The sequence below is a fragment of the Anomaloglossus baeobatrachus genome, chromosome 2, assembly GCF_048569485.1.
Source record: "Anomaloglossus baeobatrachus isolate aAnoBae1 chromosome 2, aAnoBae1.hap1, whole genome shotgun sequence".
NCBI classification, from domain to species: domain Eukaryota; kingdom Metazoa; phylum Chordata; class Amphibia; order Anura; family Aromobatidae; genus Anomaloglossus; species Anomaloglossus baeobatrachus.
The window spans coordinates 651,612,063-651,638,871 of NC_134354.1; the positions used below are offsets into that span (position 1 = coordinate 651,612,063).

Consider the following 26,809-nt stretch of genomic DNA (forward strand, 5'->3'; position numbering starts at 1 on the left):
AACGGTCCAAATGACAAAACCTGTAACCACAGTGTGACTATATGTAAAGGCTTGGTCCACCAACATATCCAGTGAGTTCACCAGGGTTTACAGGAGGATAGATATCTGGCCATGTACAGAATTTGAAGATACCAGTGAGCACATTTCTATGAAATCTGAATTGGCACGGTAAATGTACACAGGACGTACCATCAGTCTCTTGAAACTCCTCATAAAGTCGTTGAAGTTCCATCTCTTGGTCTTCAGTCCAGATGACAATTCGAGTTCCTTTACTGAAATAATTAGTGTAAGGAAAAAAAGCTATTGGTACAAGAAAGTGATGAATATACAGAACTCCTCAAGATGTTTGAACAACAGACGTCCCCACTTGGGTGACTGCTAATCATGTGCTTATACTATATAAAAATAAAAACATTTATCACTATGAATTTAAATGTGTAGGACGGTCTATTGATTTTCTATGTTCACTAAAAATAATGCAGCACAGCATGCATACGGCTATAATGTATTATGTTAAAGAGTTCTGGGGGGATTTAGAACAGGCAAGTAATATCACATAGGTGGGGATATGATTAGAAGGCTGAAGGGGTCGTGGTGCTCTGAGAAAGGCCTTATTCTCTGCATTAACAGAAGATTACATACATTTTATGGCGCGGTGTCTTGTGCAGCTCAGGCCCATACAACTAAAAAGGATTACAATGCAACACTTCGCACAGCCACTGCAAAACAGCGAGCTGGGACTGGAAAGCCACAAAAGAAGAGAGGGGCTAACCAGAGCACTGTGCCTCTTCAGCCACAGATCATTAGAGGACCCCACCTTTCTGATAATGATGGTGTATATGAAAAATGTACACCAGAAAATCATTTAACCCTTGCCTCTGCAAGAGATTTCAAACGTAAATGTAAAACGTTTGCTTTTTTCCACAGGTCTACTTTACATCAGCGCCATTTTTGAAGCATAATTTTTGTTTGTTAGGAAATTAGAAGGGTTGAAAGTTTATCAGCAACTTATATTCCTAGCAAAAACAATTTTGTTTAGGGACCACATAACATATGAAGTGACTTTGAGAGGCATGTGTGACAGAAAATACCTAAATATGTCACCATTCTTAAAACTGCACCCCTAAAACTGCTCAAAACCACATCCAAGAAGTTTATTAACCCTTTAGGTGCTTCACAGGAACTAAAGCAATGTGGGAAGGAAAAAATGAAAATGTTACTTTTTCCCACAAAAATGTTACTTTAGCCCCAAATTTTTCATTTTCACAAGGGTAACAGGAAAAAAAAGAATTTTGTTTACTTACCGTAAATTCTTTTTCTTCTAGTTCCATATTGGGATACCCAGACCATGGGTGTTTAGCTTCTGCCTCCGGAGGACACACAAAGTACTACACTTAAAAGTGTAGCTCCTCCCTCTGAGCTTATACACCCCCTGGTGAGCCAGTCCCAGCCAGTTTAGTGCAAAAGCTGAAGGAGAATAGCCACCCACAAGTAGAACAGAGCAAGAGCCGGAACAACCGGAGACTCTGTCCACGACAACAGCCGGTGATAACACGCGGAACAAGAAATTGCCAACAGGCAACAGGGAGGGTGCTGGGTCTCCCAATACGGAACTATAAGAAAAAGAATTTACGGTAAGTAAACAAAATTCTCTTTTTCTTTATCGTTCCTTTGGGAGACCCAGACCATGGGACGTTCCAAAGCAGTCCCTGGGTGGGAATAAACATAAAAACTAAGAAGTAGGCAGAACCTAACTTCACAAATGGGCGACAGCCGCCTGAAGGATGCGTCTGCCCAAGCTCGCATCTGCCGAAGCATGAGCATGCACTTGGTAGTGCTTCGAGAAGGTATGCAGGCTAGCCCAAGTGGCAGCCTGACAGACTTGTTGAGCCGTAGCCTGGTGCCTAAAAGCCCAAGAGGCACCGACAGCTCTGGTCGAGTGTGCCTTGATCCCCGGCGGGGGAGGCACCTGAGTACTCTGGTAGGCGTCCGAAATGGTCGATCTAATCCAACGGGCTAAGGTCGGCTTAGAAGCAGGGAGGCCCTTGCGCCGACCTGTGGTTAGCACAAAAAGAGAGGTGCACCGCCTAAGCGCAGCGGTGCGAGACACATAGATCCGGAGAGCATGCACCAGATCTAGAGTATGCAACGCTTTTTCAAAGCGATGCACAGGGGCCGGACAGAAGGAAGGTAGGGTAATGTCCTGGTTAAGGTGAAAGGGAGAGACCACCTTAGGAAGAAAGTCCGGAGTCGGACGGAGAACCACCTTGTCTTGATGAAAAACTAAAAAAGGTGACTCCGAGGAGAGCGCAGCCAAATCAGAGACTCTCTTGAGAGAAGTTATGGCAACCAGAAAGGCCACTTTCTGAGAAAGACGATACAAAGAAACCTCCCTAAGAGGCTCAAAAGGGGATTTCTGCAATACCGTGAGGACCAAGTTAAGGTCCCAGGGATCCAAGGACCGCCGATAAGGCAGAATGATGTGAGACGCGTCTTGCATGAAGGTGCGGACCTGAGCCAGCCGAGCGAGACGCCGCTGGAACAGAACTGACAGAGCTGAGACTTGTCCCTTGAGAGAGTTGAGGGACAGTCCTAGCTGCAGACCGGACTGTAGAAAAGACAGAAGGGTCGGCAAAGAGAATGGCCAAGGAGGATGGCCGGTAGAGCGACACCAGGACAGGAAAATTTTCCAAGTCCTGTGATAGATCTTAGCGGAGGAAGACTTACGGGCCCGAGTCATAGTGGAGATGACTTCAGGAGGAATACCAGAAGCCGTCAAAATCCAGGACTCAAGAGCCACACCGTCAATTTGAGAGCAGCAGAATTCGGGCGGAAAAACGGACCTTGCGAGAGAAGGTCTGGACGGTCCGGGAGAGGCCAAGGCATCTCTACGGACAGATGGAGCAGGTCCGGATACCAAGCTCGCCTGGGCCAGTCCGGTGCAATGAGGATGACTCGACGGCCCTCCATTCTGATCTTGCGCAGGACTCTGGGCAAGAGAGCTAGAGGGGGAAACGCGTAGGACAGACGAAACTGGGACCAGTCTTGAACCAGAGGGTCCGCGGCGAAGGCCTGAGGATCGTGGGAGCGAGCCACGTAAACAGGAACTTTGTTGTTGTGACGAGATGCCATTAGGTCCACGTCCGGAGTGCCCCATTTGCGGCAGATTGACTGAAACACTGCCGGGTGCAGGGACCACTCGCCAGCTAGAGCTAGAAGCACGGCTCTGGTCTCCAGCACATTGATTGAAAGGGCTGACTCGGACGGAGTCATAGTGCCCTGCGCTCTGTGGTGGAGACATACCGCTCCCCAGCCGGATAGACTGGCATCCGTGGTGAGAATCACCCAGGACGGGGCCAGGAAGGAGCGCCCTTGGGACAGGGAGAGGGGCCGAAGCCACCACTGAAGAGAGCTCCTGGTCCGTGGCGACAGAGCCACTAACCCGTGTAAGGAGGAAGGCCGCTTGTCCCAACAGAGGAGAATGTCCAGCTGCAGGGGGCGCAGATGGAACTGGGCAAAGGGAACAGCCTCCATGGACGCCACCATTTGACCCAGCACCTGCATCAGACGCCTGAGGGTATAACGGCGGGCCCTCAGCAGAGAGCGCACCGCTAGCTGGAGTGACTGCTGTTTGACTAAGGGCAACTTCACAAGTGCCGGCAAAGTTTCGAACTGTATCCCTAGGTACGTGAGACTCTGGGTCGGAGTCAGAGTGGATTTGGGAAGATTGACAAGCCACCCGAATTGGGCTAGCGTGGCGAGAGTGAGCGAGACACTCCGCTGACAGTCTGCGCTGCATGAAGCCTTGACTAGAAGGTCGTCCAGGTAAGGAATCACTGCCAACCCCTGGAGGTGCAGAACCGCAATCACTGATGCCATGACTTTGGTGAATACCCGAGGGGCCGTGGCTAACCCGAAGGGGAGAGCCACAAATTGGAAATGATCTTCTCCTATTGCAAAAGGTAGCCAACGCTGGTGTGAAACTGCAATTGGCACATGCAGATAGGCATCTCTGATGTCGATGGACGCCAGGAAATCCCCTTGGGTCATTGAGGCAATAACTGATCGCAGAGACTCCATGCGAAAGTGCCGCACCTGAACATGCTTGTTGAGAAGCTTGAGATCCAGGATGGGTCGGAAGGTACAGTCCTTTTTGGGAACTAGGAAGAGATTTGAGTAGAAACCTCTGAACCGTTCCTGGGCGGGAACTGGTACAATTACTCCGTTGGCCTGCAAAGCTTGCCACGGCCTGTGAGAAGGCGGCGGCCTTGGAGCAAGGGGGAGTTGAGAGAAAAAATCTGTTTGGCGGGCTGGAAGAGAATTCTATCCTGTAGCCATGGGAGATGATATCTCTCACCCACTGATCGGAGACGAGTTGAAACCAAGCGTCGCCAAAGTGGGAGAGCCTGCCACCGACTAAGGACGTTGCCGGAGCAAGCAGAGAGTCCCGAGGAGGCTGCCTTAGTGGCAGCACCTCTTGCGGTCTTCTGTGGACGCGCTTTTGGGCGCCAGTTGGATTTCTGGTCCTTGGCTGAGTTAGCAGACGAGGCGGAGGGCTTAGAGGACGACCAGTTGGAGGAACGAAAGGAGCGAAACCTCGACTGATTCCTACCCTGGGCAGGTTTCCTGGTTTTGGTTTGTGGCATGGAAGTACTCTTCCCGCCAGTAGCTTCTTTAATAATTTCATCCAGCTGTTCTCCGAACAGCCTGGACCCAGCAAAAGGGAGCCCAGCAAGGTACTTCTTTGAAGAAGCATCTGCCTTCCACTCTCGAAGCCACAAGATCCTGCGGATAACGAGGGAATTAGCCGAAGCCACCGCAGTGCGGTGAGAAGCCTCCAGCATGGCAGACATGGCATAAGATGAAAAAGCTGAAGCTTGAGAAGTTAAGGCAACCATCTCGGGCATAGATTCCCTGGTGAGGGAATGCATCTCCTCTAGAGAAGCAGAGATGGCTTTGAGAGCCCACACTGCTGCAAAAGTTGGGGAAAACGCGGCCCCCGCCGCTTCATACACGGATTTGGCCAGAAGGTCAATCTGACGGTCAGTGGAATCCTTAAGGGAGGTGCCATCAGCCACCGACACAACGGTCCGGGCTGAGAGCCTAGACACCGGAGGGTCTACCTTTGGGGAATGAGCCCACTCCTTGACCACCTCAGGTGGAAAGGGGAAACGGTCATCAGAACCACGCTTTGGGAAGAGTTTGTCAGGACAGGCCCTGGGTTTGGTCACAGCGGCCTGAAAACTGGAGTGGTTAAAGAACACACTCTTTACTCTCTTAGGCGAGGTAAACTGGTGCTTTTCCACCAGAGAGGGTTGCTCCTCTGATACTGGCGGATTGAGATCCAGTACAGAATTAATGGAAGCAATCAAGTCACTAAGATCTGAGTCACCCTCGGAAAAATCAATGGGGTACATGGAGTTAGCCTCCGAGCCCTCTGTAAAGGCATCCTCCTCATCCTGTGAGTCAGCTCTTGAATCAGAGCCGTGGGATGAGGAGGGAGAGGAAACCCTGCGTCTCCTCTTAGGAGGACGGGGTCTGGGCCCTGATAATGAATCCTCTGTGAGCTCCGGTGGACGGAGTTCAGAAGATAGAGATCCTAAGAGACCCTTAGCAGTAGAGGCACCCTGTGAAGGGGGCTGATGCATATTCATCAAAGTCCTGGACAGAAGTCCCATGGACTCAGCAAAAGACTGGGAGATAGACCTAGAAAAGGATTCTACCCAAGCCGGGGGTTCAGCCACAGGTGCAGGAGCAGCCTGAGAGACCACTGGGGGTGAGACTCCAGGCTGTGGCACCGCCAAGTTAGAGCAGACATCACAATGTGGATAGGTGCTCGGTTCAGGCAGCAGGAGCTTACATGCAGCTCATACAGTATAAAGCTTTGGAGCCTTGCTCCTCGTGTGAGAAATGCTGCTGGAGTGGGGGCTCTGCAAGAGAATGAACCCCAGAGAGTATATACAGAGGTCCACAACCAGAGACCGGTTGTGGCTTACCAGACCGCTGGAAGCGGTGTTGTGTGCCCTCCAGATCCCGGACCCCCAATGCACAGCACCTCAGCAGGGATGCAGAGTGCAGGCCTAAATTTGAGCGTCGAGGCCGACGCGCAGGCACCATCGGCGCGGTTCTCGGGCGACAGCTAGAGAACCCGCCGGAAATGCCAATAAATATAGTAAGCACACTCTCCCCAAACAATAAAGCACAGGGACCCCCAATATATAAACGTCTCAGGTACTTAGCTGCTGAGACGCAGGGCCAGGTCCCTGGGGATGAGTGCTCCGGTCCAGCAGGGTCCTGAAGGGCTGCGGATGGAGACCGGTCTCCTGCCAGGCATGGAGACCGTGCTGGCTCCCACTTCAAGCCAGAGCCCAGGAGGGATGGTGAAGGAGCACGGCATGTAAGGCTCCAGCCTTGGAAATCAACCTTACAACACCACCGACACAGTGGGGTGAGAAGGGACATGCCAGGGGTCCAGACGTGGACCCGCACATCTTCAATCTCATTCCAAAAAGGAAAAAATCATATGAGAATGCATGTGTGGATGTATGCCTCCTGAACACAAAGTGATAAACTGGCTGGGACTGGCTCACCAGGGGGTGTAGAAGCTCAGAGGGAGGAGCTACACTTTTAAGTGTAGTACTTTGTGTGTCCTCCGGAGGCAGAAGCTAAACACCCATGGTCTGGGTCTCCAAAAGGAACGATAAAGAAATGCAGAGTACAGTTTATGCTACAATTTTTCCTGAGCACACAGATAACCCATGGGTGGTAGAAACCTATATTTTTTTCCTTGGACGCACAGCAGGGCTCAGAAGGGACGGAGCGCTATTTGAATTTTGGAGCACCATTTTGGCTGGAATAGATTGCGGACTCCATGTGACAGTTGAAGAGCCCCTGGCATGCCAAAACAGCAGAAACCCTAGTTTGGAATCTAAATCTCTCAAGGCGATCATCTAAGGGTGTAGAGTTCATTGTTCATCCTCAGGTGATTCACAGAATTGTATAACATGGGCTGAGTAAATGAAAAATTCCCATTTTTTCGGGGCCTCAGGAGGCACCATGTCTCACATCTGGTGGCACTGCCCGGGCCTGTCGGTCTTTTGGAGCAAAGTACTGGTAGCCATAAAAGAGGTCACAGGGATCGTAGTGCCCAGCCGCCCGGAGGCAGCTTTACTGTATATCTTTAACGTATCGGAAAAGGTTTTTAAAAAAAAAAAAATCTATCTTGGGTCACCTTCTTCAGGCCGCCAAGACAGTGGTCCCACGGCGCTGGAAAGACTCTACCCCCCCGACATTGGATGAGTGGGTAACAGAGGTAAATGTGATCCATCACATGGAAATGGTGATGGCCCAATCACGAGGGCAAACAGTGGAGACAGCCACTAAGTGGTTCCAATGGGAGTCTTTCCTGTCCAGTGAGAAATTTCTTGAACTAATTTAATCTCCGGATTGGGGGCACCCTGGCTTTTTCCCTTTTAGACAGTACACACCATCCTCTCGACAAATCTTAGCTCAATGGACAAGGCATCAGCCCCGGTCGCCTCACCCTGCTTTCTATCTCTCCTCTCTTTCCTCTGAAATACCTCTCCTTCTTTGGATTCTGTGACTATCACTCAACTTAATCTCTTCTTCTTGTTCTATTATCATCTAAGGTTTTAAATGTTTATCCATGTACTATTTCTACTATCCACAGAATTTCACGAAGCCTGCGAAGGCTTGGTGTAGCATAGACTTTGGATTTCTGATTTGTATCATTTGGTACAGCATGGATATATGTTTTAATATTGTAATTCCTTTGAAAATCAATAAAATCTTAAATTGGAAAAATTCCCATTTTTTCAATGTTTTGATGCTTTTTTAAAGCAATTTTATAGAAAAAAAAAGAATGTTTTTGCATCACTGTAGTCCGAGAGTTATAGCTTTTTCATTTTTCCATTGACTAAGCTATATGGCATTTATTCCGGGACAACAAACGGATTTGTGTGTACTCACCGTAAAATCGTTTTCTCTTAGCCATCATTGGGGGACACAGGACCATGGGTGTTATGCTGCCTATCCATAGGAGGACACTAAGTAGATGCAAAAAGCATTCGCTCCTCCTCTGCAGTATACACCCCCTGGCCGGGCCAGGCAAGCTCAGTTTTAGTACACAAGCAGTAGGAGAAAAAGCCAGTAAAAACTTCTCAACAGAGGAACATGAGAAAAAAAAAAAGTCATAACCAAATAAGGTACTGAGAGAACCAAGGCCCAACAGGGCAACAGGGTGGGTGCTGTGTCCCCCAATGATGGCTAAGAGAAAACGATTTTACGGTGAGTACACAAAAATCCGTTTTTCTATGACGCCTCATTGGGGGACACAGGACCATGGGACGTCCTAAAGCAGTCCATGGGTGGGAAACATAAAAGAATACAACACAACCCAAGGACTAGGAACCAGTCCCAGACAGCCTGGAGCGCCTACTGAGAGAGGTGCTCTACTGCCGTTTGCAGAATTTTCCTACCCAAATTTGCCTCAGTTGAAACCTGGGTATGGACTCTGTAATGCTTTAAAAACGTATGTAGGCTAGACCAGGTCGCAGCCTTACACACCTGTTCCCCTGAAGCCTGATGCCGAATGGCCCACGAAGCGCCAACTGCTCGCGTGAAATGAGCCCGCAGCCCACTAGGAATGGGCTTGAGTTGCAAGCGGTAGACTTCCTGGATCGCAGAGCGAATCCAGCGAGCCAGCGTTGCCTTTGAAGCTGCCTGTCCCTTCTTAGGCCCCTCAGGAATGATGAACAAAGAGTCCGTTTTCCTAAAGGGGGCTGTCCTGGATATGTAATATCTGAGAGCTCTGACGAGGTCTAACGAATGCAGAGACCTTTCCACTCTACGAACTGGGTGTGGACAAAAGGAAGGCAGGACAATGTCCTCGTTGAAATGAAACGGGGTAAGAACCTTTGGAAGGAAATCCGGAAGGGGCGCAGAACCACCTTGTCCTGGTGAAAGATCAGAAAAAGCTCGCGGAAAGAGAGTGCTGCCAGCTCCGAAACCCGTCTGATGGACGTAATTGCCACTAAGAATGTTACCTTCCAGGACAGAAGAGCAAGGGAGCATTCCTTGAGGGGTTCGAAGGGAGACCTCTGGAGACCGTCCAGAACGAGGTTGAGGTCCCATGGTTCCAGCGGCCGTTTGTACGGGGGAACTAGATGGGAAACGCCCTGGAGGAAGGTCTTGACTTGCGGTTTTTGAGCCAGGCGGCATTGGTAGAAGATTGAGAGCGCTAAGACCTGCCCTTTAAGAGAACTGAGAGCCAACCCCGCTTGCAAGCCAGACTGTAGAAAGTCGAGAATTCTGGGGATGGACAGAGGCATAGGCTGGACGTTAGTTTCCCTGCACCATGAAAGGAAGATTTTCCACGTACGGTGGTAAATGCGGGATGAAGCAGGCTTTCGGGCGCTGATCATGGTGGCAATAACCGCGGGGGAGAATCCCGCTCTTCTTAATACCCAGGTCTCAATGGCCATGCCGTCAGCTTCAGGGCTCTGGAGTTCTGATGGGAAATGGGCCCTTGGGTCAGCAAGTCTGAGATGTCTGGAAGGCGCCACGGTGCGTTTGTGAGCATTTGTACTAATTCGGCGTACCAGGCGCGCCTGGGCCAGTCCGGTACTATCAGTATCACCGGGACTCCCTCTGCCTTGATCTTCCTGATTACCCGCGGCAGCAGGGGTAGAGGTGGAAATATGTAAAGCAGGCGGAAGTGGTGCCAGGAGCAGACTAGAGCATCCGCGCCGATGGACTGTGGGTCGCGTGACCTGGCTATGAACGCGGGTACCTTTGCATTCAACCTTGAGGCCATTAGGTCCACGTCTGGTGTGCCCCAGCGCAGATATGTAGAAACACATCTGGGTGGAAAGACCATTCTCCGGCAGCCAGGCCTCGGCGACTTAGAAAGTCTGCTGCCCAGTTCTCTACCCCCGGTATGTGTACCACTGATATCACTGATCCCGTCGATTCTGCCCAGCTGAGGATCTTGTGGGCCTCGAGATAAGCCGCTTTGCTGCGGGTGCCCCCCTGCCGATTGATATAGGCTACAGCTGTCGCATTGTCCGATTGGACTCGAATCTGACGACCCGCTAGCAGAGGGCAGAACGCTCTGAGCGCGAGGAAGATCGCGTGGAGTTCCAGGATGTTTTTGGGTAGGAAAGACTCCTGGGGCGTCCAACGTCCTTGAGCAGTGTGGTGCCGGTACACTGCTCCCCAGCCTAGGAGGCTGGCGTCCGTGGTCAGGACCAGCCAGTTCACTGGGAGAAAAGATCTCCCCTTGGATAGGGATGAGGACCGAAGCCACCAGCGGAGTGCGTACCTGACTGAAGGCGTCAGGTGAAGATGTCTGTCCAGGGAGAAGGGGCTCTTGTCCCAGGCCGCTAGAAGGGCTAGCTGCAGTGGGCGGAGGTGCAGTTGAGCAAAGGGTACTGCCTCCATAGCCGCCACCATCCTGCCGAGCACTTTCATGCTGAATCGAATGGAGCGAGACGGAGGACGTAGAAGGCAGCGTACCGCTCGTTGAAGAGCAAACGCCTTGTCCTGAGGGAGAAGGACCAAGCCCCGACGGGTGTCCAGGGACATGCCCAGGAAGGTGATGGATCGTGATGGGATCGAGGATGATTTGTCCAGATTCACTAGCCATCCTAAGCGGGATAGGGTGTCCACAGTGATCTGTACGCTGGTTGAGCAGTCGCGGAAGGAGGGGGCCTTGATGAGGAGGTCGTCCAAGTAAGGGAGAACGACTACTCCCCTGTGGGGCGATGGGTATGTGCAGGTACGCGTCCTTGATGTCTATGGAGGCGAGGAATTCCCCTTCAACCATAGATGCAATAGTGGACCTTGAGAACTCCATTGTGAATCTCCGTACGTGCACATGTTTGGTTAGGTGTTTGAGGTCCAGGATGGGTCGAACTGACCCATCCTTTTTGGGGACCACAAAAGAGGTTGGAATAAAAAACCCCGAACTTCTCGTTGTCTGGGACAGGTATTATCACTCCTGCTGTTTGGAGCGAGTGGATTGCTGAGAAAAAAGCTTTGCGTCGTTTTCGAGTCTTTGGGGGGTTTGGGAGAAAGAACAGACTCGGGGGTCGGGTCCGAAATTCTATGTGGTAACCGGAAGACACAAGGTCTCGCACCCATTTGTCGTCTGAGGCGGCAGCCCAGATGTGTTGAAAAAGCCGCAGTCGACCTCCTACAATGAGTGTGTCTTCCGGCGCGCCGAAGGAGTCATGAGGGGGGAAAACGTCGTGGCCGAGTCTCCCTAGTCCTCGACTGTTTCGGTCTAGGCTGCCATGACGAAGTGGGTTTCGGGGAGAGCTGAGAAGGTCGGTCCCTGCGTAGTCCGCGGCTGGTGGCGGGGACAGCACGGGATGTCAACCAACCAAATGAGTTCCGAAAGGAGCAGAACGAGGACTGTGGACGTCTGGTGAAGGACGTCCTGGACTTCAGCTGGGGGAGGGAGGTACGCTTTCCTCCCGTGGCGTCAGAAATGAGCTTGTCCAGACGTTCGCCAAACAATCGGTCTGGAAAAAAGGGAAGGCCCGTGAGAGACTTCTTGGAAGCAGAGTCCACTCGCCATTGTCGGAGCCAGAGAGCTCTACGGATGGCTATGGTATTTGAGGCGGCAAACGCTGCGCAGGTAGCAGCGTCCATGGAGGCCTGGATGAGGTACTCCGCCACAGCGGCAATTTGAACTGTTACCTCTGTGAAGGTATGAGTGAACTGGGATTCCTCAAGCGAAGTGTTAAGGGATTCTGCCCAGACCGAGATCGCCTTTGCGACCCACACAGAGGCAAAGGAGGGCGAGAGGGAGGAACCCGCAGCCTCAAAAGCAGAGCGGGCGAGGTGCTCCACCTGTTTGTCTGTCGGGTCCTTGATGGAAGAACCATCGGGTAAAGACAGGAACGTCTTTGTGGTAAGGCGGGAGACCGGGGGGGTCGACCGAGGGCGGATCGGCCCAGCCCTTAGGGGCAGGTGAGGCAAAAGTGTCCCGGGACTCCATGAGTTTTCGGTTACTGAAGCGCCTGTCAGGCTTCTCCCTTTGCTTTGTGAGGATATCCTGAAACTCTGGGTGATCAGCGAAAATCCTGATCCCTGCAACCGGTGAAGCATGTGCCCGGATTACCTCAGAAGGATCCTCCATAGGGGTATCCTCAGGCTGCGTTCCGTCCAGGGACCCAGAAGGGTGTGGAGGATGACATTGCATAGCCAGAACCAGGTTCTGTGACAGTTTTTCCATGGATTGGGACAGAAACTGTGCCCATTCCGGTGGGCTGGGGGCCCTAGGCTCTGGGCTGCCGGTTGCGGCGGTGGTGGCAGGGGGGTCTTGAGGGGCTATAGGGGCACAGGACTCACAGAGAGAAGAGGTGTGTTTACGTGGTAGCTCAGCGTGGCAGGCAGTGCAGGCTGAATAATAGACTATGTGGGCCTTCGTACTCTTAGTGCCCTTAGATTTCTGCATGTTCTTAATAGGAGTATGCCATGAGGGGGAGCAATGCTCAGCAGAGCTACAATTGAAGCAAGCACCTCACCAGAATCAGCCGATGGCCCTGTCCTCAGGAAGGATTAAGCTCTATGAAGATCTTCGCACGCTTTCGGGGAGGGGGGGGGGGGCGGTGCTTAGCGCTAAAAGAGCGGGAAGATGAGTCAGTGTGCCCCCCCCTGCTGTGGGTAGTAAAAAAAAGAAAAAAAAAACGGCGGGAAGGGAGCTTCTGAGTTTTCCTCCCTCTCCCTACAGTCAGCACACAGCTTGTCACCGGTGGTTATCAACCAGCTTTTCTGCTAGAGCAAATAAACAGAGCAGATAATAAACAGCGTGAGTCCCTGAGCCCTGGGCCCTCCCCCCTGCCACCAGGAAATTATCTGCAAGACTTACTGCAAACAGCAGAACTTCCCCTTCCTCCAGCCAGCAAGCTAGAGAAAGTTAACACTGTGTGTGCAGGATCCTTGCTCCTTGCACATAATAAATACTAAAAGCCAGCACCAAATGTGCACTACAGCACTAAACATTCCAAACTGTACTTATTATAAAAAATTTTTTGAGATTTTTGGCAAAAAATTGCAATTTCTTGAGCTGCTTCGCCACGTCACGGCAAATCTCATTTGAAGCAGTCCTACACTAAAATATTTTTATAAAATGTGCCATACGGCCTCACATATGAATAGTAGAACTGCTCTTAGCAGCACTCACCTGGTCTATTTCAATCCCGTACCCATGACTGAGTCATGGCTGTGGGCGGGACAGGTCCAAGCAAATGCTGCATGAAGTAAATAGCCTGTGGACAAAGCCTTTTTTTTTCTTCATTGAATTGGTCGGTGGTTGACCTCCACCTTGCTATGCACATAATAAATACTGTAAATGTCCTGGGAGCCTTCCCTGCAGCGTCTTTTCTCCCTTTGCCTGGGAAACCAGTCAGGGGGGATCTCACCTTAAAACACTGCTTTCCAGGCAGTGAAAATAGCAGAGTCAGCTTGCTGTGTCTGTGTCATATTCAACTCAGAGCCTGCAGAGAGGGGCTGAGGAATTGGGTTATAGGGGCACAGGCCTCTACCCTGGGCTTTGGAAAAATCGGTGTCTGTGGAACCCATCGTCCAGCCTAGGATCCAGCGTCGCAGGAGGGGGTACGTGTAGGCAACACTTCACGTTCCCGCCCGTTGATGGTAGTGGGAGATCGGTCCCAAAAGGAAACCGTCACCCTCAAAAAATAACAAACCTTGAAAGGAAGTGCCTCCTACAGACACTAATCTAAAACTGAGCTTGCCTGGCCCGGCCAGGGGGTGTATACTGCAGAGGAGGAGCTATGCTTTTGCATCTACTTAGTGTCCTCCTATGGATAGGCAGCATAACACCCATGGTCCTGTGTCCCCCAATGAGGCGTCAGAGAAATGACGTTTTAAGCGATACCATTTTTATTTACATGCAACTTTATCACATTTTAGTTCACTTTTTTTCCAGCGATATAATGAAAAAGCATTGCTTTTTGTCACATTTTTAATCAATTTGTTTTATAGTGTTCACTGAAGGGTTTAAATAGCGTAAACGTTTTATAGTTATATAGTTATAGTTTATATTGTTTACTGGTTTAATATTTTTTCATTTTATTTTAAATTTTTTTTAACATTTATTTCACCTTTATTCACTTTTTTTTAACTTAGTCAGTATATGGGCCTTCACTTTTATTATTCCGATCACTGTTGTAATGCACTGACGGAATGCATGGTCGAACAGGCCACCACAGCTGGCAGAGATAGAGGTCAGCCTCAGAATGCCATGACAATGATTGGGCCCCTGTGATCATGTTACAAGGCTCCCGATCAGGTGGGAGAGGGAGCATACTCCCCATCTTCTAGCTTTCTAAATGCTGAGATCGCTATTGATCACGAGGATAAACAGCCAGGGAAGGTGTGGGCACTATATGCCTGACTGTGACAGCCAGAGCAAGCTATAACTGATGCCGAGCTCTCTGTGGTGATCGTGAGGGCACACAAGCTGTGCCCGCATGATTGTCAAGACACAGGTTTACGTCATTTTGCGGGAACCCCTTTCTGATTATGGCGAATGTTGTGAAGGGTTAAGGAACTTGAACATGCAATCGGTCCCATGGTATATAATACATACGACAATACCATGGCCCCCAGCTAACATGGTAATCCATTGGTGCTTAGCAAAAAAGGAGAAAGAAGCAGGGGCCTATGGGAGCCAAGGTGTGCAAGCATCGACAACCATGCATTTAAACGCCACAGTCAGCAATTGACAGCAACATGTAAATGGCTAACAGCAGCAATTGCAGCTTAGTATGTGTAAAAACAAAAACAAGAACTGGGCATTTCATTCTGTGCATCCCCTGACTGTGTGTCCTGTTGGGACCCGGTCGCTCTCAGCCCTTAGCCACATTGAGGACTATTTTAGACCCATGGTAAGGTTTTAATATTAGAGAGTGTAGGTACTATCCCAACTGGGTACACATTGGCGTTGGTGGGATAGCTTTATGCTTTTTTTGATCAAAAACAGTGTGTACCAAGTACCCTATGTTTATATGCACTATGCTTTTATTTAGTTACAGCAGGGTATGTTTTCACATTTTTCCCTTGGTTTTACTTTAGCTTAGTATGTGTGTTGTATTGTGCTGATGTGTAATTAAAGGGAACCTGTCACCAGATTTAGTGACTATAAGCTGCAGCCACCACCAGTGGGCTCATATACAGCAGTCTAGAATACTGTATATAAAGAGCCCAGGCCGCTGTGTAGAAAGTAAAAATCACTTTATAATACACACCTAAACGGTCGGTAGGGTGCAGACTGGTCAGATGGGTGTCTACGTTCTCCGGCGCCTCCTCTTTCGGCCACCTTTGTCCTCCTTCTTCTGAAGCCTGGGTGCACGACGCATCCTACATCATGCACACAGGCCGGCATTGAGGTCCTGAGCAGGCGCACTTTAATCTGCCCTGAGCAAGGCAGATCGAAGTATTGTAGTGTGCCTGCGCGGGACCTCAATGCCGGCCTGTGTGCATGACGTAGGATGCGCCTTGCATCCAGGCTTCAGAAGAAGGAGGACAAAGATGGCCGAAAGAGGAGGCTCCGCACCCGGAGACACCCATCCGACCAGTCTGCACCATACCAATTGTTTAGATGAGTATTATAAAGCAATTTTTACGTTCTACACAGAGACCTGGGCTCTTATATACAGCATGTTAGAATGCTGTATATCAGAGCACACTGGTGGGGCCACACCTCAGTCACCAAAACTGGTGACAGGTTCCCTTTTGAGTAAATAGAAAATACCCCTGTTAAACTTCGGTACAATGGCCTTTTACTTTCTGTATGGGCTGTGCAATTACTTACATTTCTTTTTTAAAATCCTTGACACTGTCTGCAAGACCCATCTGGACAAGGTGATTAATAACTTGCTTCCGAGTACGACTTCCAGGATTTATATTTGCCAAGATATTATCAATCACATCAACACCTGAAAAACATCAACATTTCTTGTATTTAGTAAGGCACTTCCAATATTGCCTATAGCAAATTAAAAATGAGCCATGCTATTGGGTTAGCTATCTGGTTATATGTGTTAGTTTTCATACATGACTAACCAACTGCAAATTGTAAACAATGTTTTCTTGCCAAAATGGATAAACCGTTGTATACCGTTGAATACCTGCCAGTGCTTGGGTTGCCTTGCTAAACACTGCACTTTCTAGCCAGTGTCAATCATCCCAGAAATTTAATTAAAGGTTCACCTTCTTTTGACAATATGTTAAAAGTGCACAAGTATAAGACGGTCTCAGGAGCTACCGTATGCTTGCTCCATTCAAGTGCTGACTGTAACACAAAGCTGACATCTATCTGCGGATGAAAGTGACCACAGCCTCTAGGTGGTCAGAGAGAGGTTGGATTTTACCTGTCCATTTCCATTATATGAGGGACATAACCAGTGCCAATTTGTTGTATTTTGATCATCTCATCAGATTAATAAAGTATCCCACTTAGTAAAGTGCGCAGAATGTGAGTGAGTTGTCCCAATAATTTGCAGCTGACAATTGTCTTATGAAGGATTTAATTTAACAATTTCAATAACTAAGTTTTCATTCCACAAAATTGTAAATGGAAGACTCACCTTCAATCTCCTTATACTGCAAGTACAGTCTTTGTAGCTCCTCTTCTTCCTGCGGTGTCCATTTAATACGCTTACGATTGGCATCGCTGTAAGATGATAATAATTAGTAAATAATGCTATGTAGTCCATTGCTCTCTCATCACTGAAAGAGTCCTCACCTCTCTTCCTCATCGGATTTTCTATAACCCTCAGTTATTTCTTTGATAAGGTTAGTATTTTTCCAGAACAGAAGCTCCACGTAGGCTTTGTTGTTTGTAGCAGCGAGTGCAAAGAACTTGTTAAGAATGTATTTTGAAAAAGCTACCAGCTCCTGAGAAATCAATAGGAAAAATAATTGTGCATAGCTGTAGGAAGAGGCTGCTTCATATTACAGTAAATATTGCATACATATACAGTGGAACCTCGGTTAACGAGTAACCCAGTTAGCGAGTATTTTGCTTAACGAGCAAAGCTTGCTGTAAATTTGTATCTCAGTTTACAAGCAAGCTTTGCCGTACGAGCAAAATACTCACCGAACATACTTCCGGTTCCACACATCCACCGCGCTCTGATCCGCTCTTGCAGTCCGCACAAACGCACACAAACCGGGACACACACACAGAAACACACACACACACAGAAACACACACACACACACACACACACACACTATGCTCACCTTACCTTCCGTTCCATCGCCGGCCTCATGGTTCTTGTAGTTCGCCGGTACAGGATGTGTATCTGTAAACATCGCGACAAAGGAGGAACTTCTGTTGTCAGCCGCTACTCAAAGGCAGTGCGCTGACCAATCAGAGGTAAGCGGCTCCTGCCTTTAACGTCATCATTCTGGCAACAGGCATCAGTTGCATTGGTTACCAATACACATCCTGTACCGGTGAACTACAAGATCCAGGAGGCCGGCGATGGAACGGAAGGTAAGGTGAGGATATGTGTGTGTGCGGGTGTGTTTATGTGTGGTTGTGCGTGTTTGTGTATGTGTGTGGATGTGTGGAATGGCACAATAGGGGACCAGGATGGGAGATTTAACAAGTTGTGGAACGAATTGTCTGCATTGCAATGATTTCCTAAGGGAAATCATACTTTGCTAGACGAGTAACTTGGTTAACAAGCACAGCCCCAGAACGGATTGTTCTCGTTAACCAAGGTTCCACTGTACAGGGCTTTACAGATTAGAGAAAGTATGTACCTACTGTGAAAAGAAGCACTGATACACAGAACCTACGTAAAGCTCTACTACTTGCACTGCGGACCTCTCCCGTCCAATTGTCCCGATACAGTGCAGTTGTAGCCTGCTACTTCAGATTACTTAACACTTATCAACTTAATATAACCCTAAATACTGTCTGAAAGTGCTGAGATTACTGTAATCCTGGGACTTTAACTAGGGTGCATTCCCACTAACAGGAAGGCTCACAGAGAATATATAGAATATATATCAAATGTTTTCCTACACTAATATTTACATGACAAATCACTGTTAGGCTTGTATTCTATTTTTATTGTAAAATGTGCTGTTATACTATTCAGCATAAAAGAACTAAATACTGTGCTAGAAATGGTTTTATAGGGTGACGGATGGCACTGAATGCCTATACACTAGATTAGCAGGACTTTGGAGAAGTCACGCTAGGCCTAAAAATCAGAAGAGGCGCTGTTATGCCAGCAAGTGGGAGATTCGCAGTACTCTGATCAGGAAGAATCAGACTAGTAATGTGGGTACTGGACCAGGGTCCTGCAAATATTTTTGCACATCTCCACTATGCACTGACAAATTTATGTAATAGGTATACATCTGGACATGTTCCCGATGTACGCTGCAAACATTGCGAATACACATTTCACTTTCATGTTCCCTCTATATATAGCTGGTAATACATTTTTTGGTATTGGATATGATAGGATAGGATAAGACATTCAAGTCATCCTATGTAAATTAATGGAGTCTCAAAATGAGACACTTGAATTTATATTGTCCATGAACCAAAAGTTCAATGAAAACACAATTTATCTTCCCCCTCGGGCTGGCCTCCGCAGCAGTAGATGCAAACAAATGTCCTGTGCATCCCTTATACCAGGGGTGGGGAACCTTTTTACTGCCGGGGGCCATTTGGAATTTCCTACTAACCTTTGGGGGCCGCACAACATTATCAACCTGAAAAATAACCCTGCTATATTTGGTCAAACGATTAACTCACCCCTATTGTGGTGGCCGGAGCTGCTTCTCTTTGGTGCGATTGTAATGTTCGGTGATATTGATCATCTTGTTTCTCACAGCTGCTTTTCCAGGTTTGTCTCTGTCTGGAGATGCTGGGGGCATACACATCACAGGAGGGGCCAGGGCGCATAAATTACAGGAGACACTGGGAGTACACATCACAGGAGGGGCTGGGGCATATACATCACAGGAGGGGCTGGGGCATATACATCACAGGAGGGGCTGGGGCATATACATCACAGGAGGGGCTGGGGCATATACATCACAGGAGGGGCTGAGGCATATACATCACAGGAGGGGCTGGGGCATATACATCACAGGAGGGGCTGGGGCATATACATCACAGGAGGGGCTGGGGCATATACATCACAGGAGGAGCTGGGGCATATACATCACAGGAGGAGCTGGGGCATATACATCACAGGAGGAGCTGGGGCATATACATCACAGGAGGGGCTGGGGCATATACATCAGTAGGGGGCATGGACAGCCCTGGCGGTGGCACAGACATGACTGGGGACACGCACAGCACTGGGTGGCAGCACGCACTGCACTGGGTGGCAGCACGGACTGCACTGGGTGGCAGCATTAGGGAGACAGACAGGTCTGGGGGAACATAGACATCAATAGGAGAGCACGGACTGGGGAGCATAGAAAGCAGTGGGAGGGTACAGACAGCAGTAGCGAGTTAAGAGCACTGAGGGGTGGCACACAGCACTGGGGAGCATGGACAGCATAAGGGGGACACAGGCAGCACTCACCGTGGCATGGACAGCATTAGGTGGTGCGGACAGCACTGGTGGGGGGGCATAGACATCACCCAGGGGGTACAGACAGCACTAGGGGGGGCACGGACAGCAGTGAGGGGTTACACTGCGCTGAGGGGGTACACAGCACTGGGGTGTACACAGCATTAGGGGGTACACACAGCACTAGGGGGTACACACAGCACCTGGGGGTACACAGCACTGGGGGGTACACACTGTACTAGGAGGTAAACAGCATGAGGGGGTACACACAGCACGAGGGGGTACACAGCACGAGGGGGTACACAGCACGAGGGGGTACACACAGCATTAAGGGGTACACAGCATTAGGGGGTACACACAGCATTAGGGGGTACTCACTGTACTAGGGGGTACTCGCTGCACTAGGGGGTACACACTGCACTAGGGGGCACATAGCACGAGGGGGTACACACAGCACTGGGGTGTACACAGCACTAGGGGGTACACACAGCACTAGGGGGTACACACAGCACCTGGGGGTACACAGCACTGGGGGGTACACACTGTACTAGGAGGTACACAGCATGAGGGGGTACACACAGCACGAGGGGGTACACAGCACGAGGGGGTACACAGCACGAGGGGGTACACAGCATGAGGGGGTACACACAGCATTAAGGGGTACACACAGCATTAAGGGGTACACACAGCATTAGGGGGTACACACAGCATTAGGGGGTACTCACTGTACTAGGGGGTACACACTGTACTAGGGGGTACACACTGCACTAGGGGGTACATACAGCACAAGGGGGTACACACAGCATTGGGGGGTACACAGCACGAGGGGGTACACAGCACGAGGGGGTACACACAGCATTGGGGGGTACACAGCACGAGGGGGTACACAGCACGAGGGGGTACACACAGCATTGGGGGGTACATACAGCATTGGGGGGTACACACAGTACGAGGGTGTACACAGCACTGAGCGGGGGGGGGGGGGGCAGCGATGGGTTGAGTACTCGCAGTGAGGGGGAGGGAGAGTCACACACACACAGCAGGTCCGGGAGGCTGGTAAACCTGCTGCAGCTATTCTGTGTGACTTTATCGCAGCGTGCTGCTTACCCGCCCACCAGAGCACACAGGCCGGGGATAAGCCTAGAATGTATGGGCTGCAGTCAGGTCCTGGAAGTCAGGATCTGGAGAGAGCCCGTACATTCTAGCATCTACCCACAGGGCATCAGGCTGTGGGATTTAAAGGGCCGGCAGCCGGGAAAAGCGCGGCTGCCACCAAAGCACAATGGTCCCCGGGAATGTGCCCGGGGGCCGCATAAAAAGTCGTCACGGGCCGTATACGGCCCGCGGCCCGGAGGTTCCCCACCCCTGCCTTATACTAAAAAACATGGCTGATAGTTAATAGGCTTTAGCACAGTTTGCAAAGGGACTTTACTATCATTTCGCTGTATAAAAATAAAATAGCTATTCAGCCCTGATTCATCAGTAAATGTGCAACAGGTCACTAACAACATTATGTGAGAAAAGAAAGCAGAAACAAGTACGCTCCCTGACAGAAGTTCTGTCACTTATCCATGATATGTAAATAAAAGCTTATAACCTGACTTTAAATTCATCCATTGGTTTCATAAATTACTCTTTTGAAAGCTGAAACCCTCCCAAATTTGGTTTAGGTTATGAAAATAATGTTGGTGCAAAGCTGAAATATTGATCATTTAATGAAAACAGAAAAGTCAGATTTTGACAAGACAAAAGTTTTGTCGCCCACAGAAAGTAATGTGAAATTCAAGCAAATAATTAACTTCTAATACAAAGATATGTTGCATAACATTGGTAAATAAAGTTGTGGTGCTATTAGAGCCATATTTGATATTTTGTGTGACTTCCATGAGCTTGAAGGACTGCATCCATGCGGTTCAACAATGATTCATACAATTTATTGATGAAGTCATCAGGAATAGCAAAGAATGCAGTTTTACATGCCTCTCAGAGTTCATCTAGATTCTTTGGTTTTGTCTTCCAAGCGTCTTCTTTTATCCTACCCCAAACATGCTCAATGATGTTCATGTCTGGTGACTGGGCTGGCCAGTCCTTGAGCACCTTGATCTTCTTTGCCAGGAGGAACTTTGTTGTAGAGATGGATGTATGAGATGGAGCACCATCCTGCTGCAGAATTTGACCCCTTTTATGGTTGGGAATGTAAGAGGTAGCCAATACTTCTTGATATTTTAGGCTATTGATATTGCCTTCCACCTTGCAAATGTTTCGCACACCCCCATAGTGAATGTAACCCCAGACCATGATCTTTCCACCACCAAACCTAGCTGTTTTCTGGGTGTATTTTGGATCCATACGGGCTCCAGTAGGTCTCCTGCAGTATTTGCGGCGGCTGTGGTTTAATAAAAACTGAAGATTCATCAGAGAAAATCCACCTTCTGCCACTTTTCCAGCGTCCAACTGTTTAGCAGGCTGTGGGACTTGGCAAATACCACACATTTTTTTAATTGCCTTTTGTTTAGTGCTGGCTTCTGGGCACTGATTCGACCATGGAGGCCATTTCGAGACAGGATCCTAGAAACTGTTCTAGTTGACACAGGGACTTGAGGTCACCAGGCCTGTTGGAGCTCTTCTGCAGTGGAAGAGGGGCTGGCTTTGGATTTTCTAACCAACAAACGTTCCTCCTGAGCAGTTGTCTTGCGGGGTCTGCCGGACCTGGGCTTGTCAAAATCATCTCCAGTCTCTTCAAATCTTTTTTTAAACATAGAATGTACTTGACGCTGAGACACATTAAAGGTGCCAGCCACCTCTGCAGTGGATCTGGTTTTCAGCCTCTTGATAATCAAGGCTTTGGTCGCAGGGTGGATTTTTGGCATGTTGTCAGAGGTCAAGTTGCAGTTCAAGTGAAGGTCTGGGGTTCTGGGTTTCTTTTTATACACACCCACTAATTAACCGATCATTTAGTGAGCACAGGTGAGGATGTAAACTAGGATTGGGTGCATTATATGACAAGGCGACAATCTGACCTTTCTGTGTTCATTAAATTTTCAATATTTAAGCTTTCCAGCAACTTTATTTTCATAACCTAACCAAATTTGGGAGGGTTTCAGCTTTCAAAAGAGTAATTTATAAAACCAATGGATGAATTTAAAGTCAGGTTATAAGCTTTTATTTACATAACATGGATAAGTGACAGAACTTCTGTCAGGGAGTGTAAACCTAAGAGTTGGATTATTAATTAAAATAGGGAAATATGGCTTAGTCTTCACTAACCAGTTTGTTGCCCTAAGTGTGGGCATATTCGGTCAAATTCATATGTCCGTGTACTATGGTCAGAATTTGGTGCAGCAGCGGGTCTACTGACATGAACTTGACCGCCATATGGCTTATACGAAACCATCAAGTTTAGGTAATGAGACCAACGGCCGGTCAGTAGATTGAAGACCCAACTTGGACCGTGATACCTGGATGTCTGATTTCAGTCTCACACAAGTCGATAATTATGAATTAGTGTTCCTAGGAACAATCATTTCCCACCTCCTTGCATGCAACCACCCAACAAACAAGCAAAACGCCAAAACATTGAGGGAAATTATTTTAAGCTTGCATAATAAAGTCATAGTTCTCGGCAGCACACCGTACTATGTAAACTAAACATGAGCTGCAGAGAACAATTATTCTACACACAAAGAAGGGAATTTTGTTTACTTACCGTAAATTCCTTTTCTTCTAGCTCCTATTGGGAGACCCAGACAATTGGGTGTATAGCTTCTGCCTCCGGAGGCCACACAAAGTATTACACTTTAAAAAGTGTAACCCCTCCCCTCTGCCTATACACCCTCCCGTGCCTCACGGGCTCCTCAGTTTTGGTGCAAAAGCAGGAAGGAGGAAACTTATAAATGTTCTAAGGTAAATTCAATCCGAAGGATGTTCGGAGAACTGAACCATGAACCAAAAGAACAATTCAACATGAACAACATGTGTACACAAAAGAACAAACAGCCCGAAGGGAACAGGGGCGGGTGCTGGGTCTCCCAATTGGAGCTAGAAGAAAAGGAATTTACGGTAAGTAAACAAAATTCCCTTCTTCTTTGTCGCTCCATTGGGAGACCCAGACAATTGGGACGTCCAAAAGCAGTCCCTGGGTGGGAAAAAGAATACCCCGATAAAAAGAGCCGACAACGGCCCCCTCTTACAGGTGGGCAACCGCCTCCTGAAGGACTCGCCTACCTAGACTGGCATCTGCCGAAGCATAGGTATGCACCTGATAGTGTTTCGTGAAAGTGTGCAGACTAGACCAGGTAGCCGCCTGACACACCTGCTGAGCCGTAGCCCGGTGCCGCAATGCCCAGGACGCACCTACGGCTCTGGTAGAATGGGCTTTCAGCCCTGAAGGAATCGGAAGCCCAGAAGAACGGTAGGCTTCAAAAATCGGTTCCTTGATCCACCGAGCCAAGGTTGACTTGGAAGCCTGCGACCCCTTACGCTGGCCAGCGACAAGGACAAAGAGCGCATCAGAACGGCGCAGTGGCGCCGTGCGAGACACGTAGAGCCGGAGTGCTCTCACTAGATCTAACAAGTGCAAATCCTTTTCACATTGGTGAACTGGATGAGGGCAAAATGAAGGTAAGGAGATATCCTGATTGAGATGAAAAGGGGATACCACCTTAGGGAGGAATTCCGGGACCGGACGCAGAACCACCTTATCCTGGTGAAAAACCAGGAAGGGGGCTTTGCATGACAGCGCTGCAAGCTCCGACACTCTACGGAGCGATGTAACTGCCACTAGAAAAGCCACCTTCTGCGAAAGACGTGATAGAGAGACATCCCGCAGCGGCTCGAAAGGTGGTTTCTGAAGAGCCCTTAGAACCCTGTTAAGATCCCAGGGTTCCAGCGGCCGCTTGTAAGGTGGGACTATGTGGCAAACTCCCTGCAGGAACGTGCGGACCTGCGGAAGCCTGGCTAGACGTTTTTGAAAAAACACGGAAAGCGCCGATACTTGTCCCTTGAGAGAGCCGAGAGACAAACCCTTGTCCATCCCAGATTGAAGGAAGGAAAGAAAAGTGGGTAAGGCAAACGGCCAGGGGGTAAAACCCTTATCAGAGCACCAGGATAAGAAGATCCTCCAAGCCCTGTGATAGATCTTGGCGGACGTTGGTTTCCTGGCCTGTCTCATAGTGGCAATGACATCTTGAGATAACCCTGAGGACGCTAGGAGCCAGGACTCAATGGCCACACAGTCAGGTTGAGGGACGCAGAATTCAGATGGAAAAATGGCCCTTGAGACAGCAAGTCTGGTCGGTCTGGAAGTGCCCACGGTTGACCCACCGTGAGGTGCCACAGATCCGGGTACCACGACCTCCTCGGCCAGTCTGGAGCGACGAGGATGGCGCGGCGGCAGTCGGACCTGATCTTGCGTAACACTCTGGGCAGTAGTGCCAGAGGAGGAAATACATAAGGCAGTCGAAACTGCGACCAATCCTGAACTAATGCGTCCGCCGCCAGAGCTCTGTTATCCTGAGACCGTGCCATGAATGCCGGGACTTTGTTGTTGTGCCGAGACGCCATGAGATCGACGTCCGGCGTTCCCCAGCGGCAACAGATCTCTTGAAACACGTCCGGGTGAAGAGACCATTCCCCTGCGTCCATGCCCTGGCGACTGAGAAAGTCTGCTTCCCAGTTTTCTACGCCCGGGAGGGGAACTGCGGAGATGGTGGAGGCTGTGGACTCCGCCCACAGCAGAATCCGTCGAACTTCTTGGAAGGCTTGACGGCTGCGCGTGCCGCCCTTCAGCTAAAACTGCAAACTCTGTCCCTGCCACCTGGACAGGGGAAGCCGGCGGTTCTACCTGGGCCGAGGGTCCCACCAGTGCCCGAGGCTCCGGCTGAGCGAGTGCCACAGGGCCCGAGCATTGCTCACAGTGAGGGTAGGTGGAACCTGCAGGTAGCATAGCCGCACAAGAGGTACAGGTTGCAAAATAACCCTGTGTCTTGGCACCCTTGCTCCTTGTGAACGACATGCTGTTGTCTCCTAGGAGAGTGATCACTGAGGGTATATAGCCAAAAGCTAAACAATGCGGCCGAACAGAGAAAATGTATATTTATATATATATATATATATATATATATATATATATATATATATATATATATATACACACACACTTCGGCACCCTAGGGGGACCAGCACCGGGTGACCGGTGTGGCTTACCGACCGCTCAAAGCGGTGTGTGTCCACCAGATTCCCTGCCTTGGGTCTCCCAGAGCTGCAGCCAGAAGTCCTCCACCGGCAGAATGTGTTTATAACATGGCTGCCGGCGTTCTCAGGGGAGGAGGGAGCCGTGGGCGTGACTAATAAAGTGCGGGAATCTGGTGCCCCACAGTGATTAGTGAGGGGGGAGGAGGACACCTAAAGTGTGCTCCAGCCCTCACTGTCGATGTCAGGCCGACCGTCCCGCCCTTACCCCTGACTGGCAGGCCCGGGGGCGGGAGTTAAGGCACTAGGCCGCATGAAGCCGGGGACTAAATTTAATACCGCGGCCGGCAAACAGGCGCGGTCGGCGCGGTAGTCCCGGTCGTCATAAAAATACAGCAGCCGCTGCAGCGTCTGAGACCAAAGCGCTCCATGCACCGTCCCCAAGGGGACACAGAGTACCTTTAGATGCAGGGTCCTGTCCCTGATGATACCAAGTCTCCTGTCCGTCAGAATCCCACAGGGGCTGCGGAGGGAGCCCGGTCCCAGTGAATGGATGACCGGTTAGGATCCCACTTCTCCCAGAGCCTCTAAGGGATGGGGAAGGAAAACGGCATGTGGCTCCAGCCTTTGTACCCGCAATGGGTACCTCAACCTTAACAGCACCGCCGACTTAGTGGGGTGAGAAGGGAGCATGCCGGGGGCCCTGTGGGGGCCCTCTTTTCTTCCATCCGATACAATCAGCAGCTACTGCTGACTAAAATGGGAGCTCGAGTGAATGTGTGCCTCCTTCAACACAAAGCATAAAACTGAGGAGCCCGTGAGGCACGGGAGGGTGTATAGGCAGAGGGGAGGGGTTACACTTTTTAAAGTGTAATACTTTGTGTGGCCTCCGGAGGCAGAAGCTATACACCCAATTGTCTGGGTCTTCCAATGGAGCGACAAAGAAAGAACAATCGTATTAACTATTGTTCTGTAAGCAAAGAATTGTTGTCAGCTTTTAAGCGATTGTCTAAATG

General features: G+C 49.5%; 1 protein-coding gene across 3 annotated transcripts in view; it reads right to left on the minus strand.

The window, feature by feature from the left end:
• Window positions 1-26,809, minus strand: part of TIMELESS (timeless circadian regulator) — a 215,369-nt gene that overhangs the window by 46,150 nt on the left and 142,410 nt on the right. For all 3 annotated transcript variants that reach the window (XM_075337008.1, XM_075337010.1, XM_075337009.1), the window contains 4 exons: window positions 16,799-16,950; window positions 16,641-16,726; window positions 15,866-15,989; window positions 190-272 (listed from right to left, as the gene is read on the minus strand). In XM_075337008.1, coding sequence (XP_075193123.1) covers window positions 190-272; window positions 15,866-15,989; window positions 16,641-16,726; window positions 16,799-16,950 — 445 coding nt within the window. The remainder of the gene's footprint in view (window positions 1-189; window positions 273-15,865; window positions 15,990-16,640; window positions 16,727-16,798; window positions 16,951-26,809) is intronic.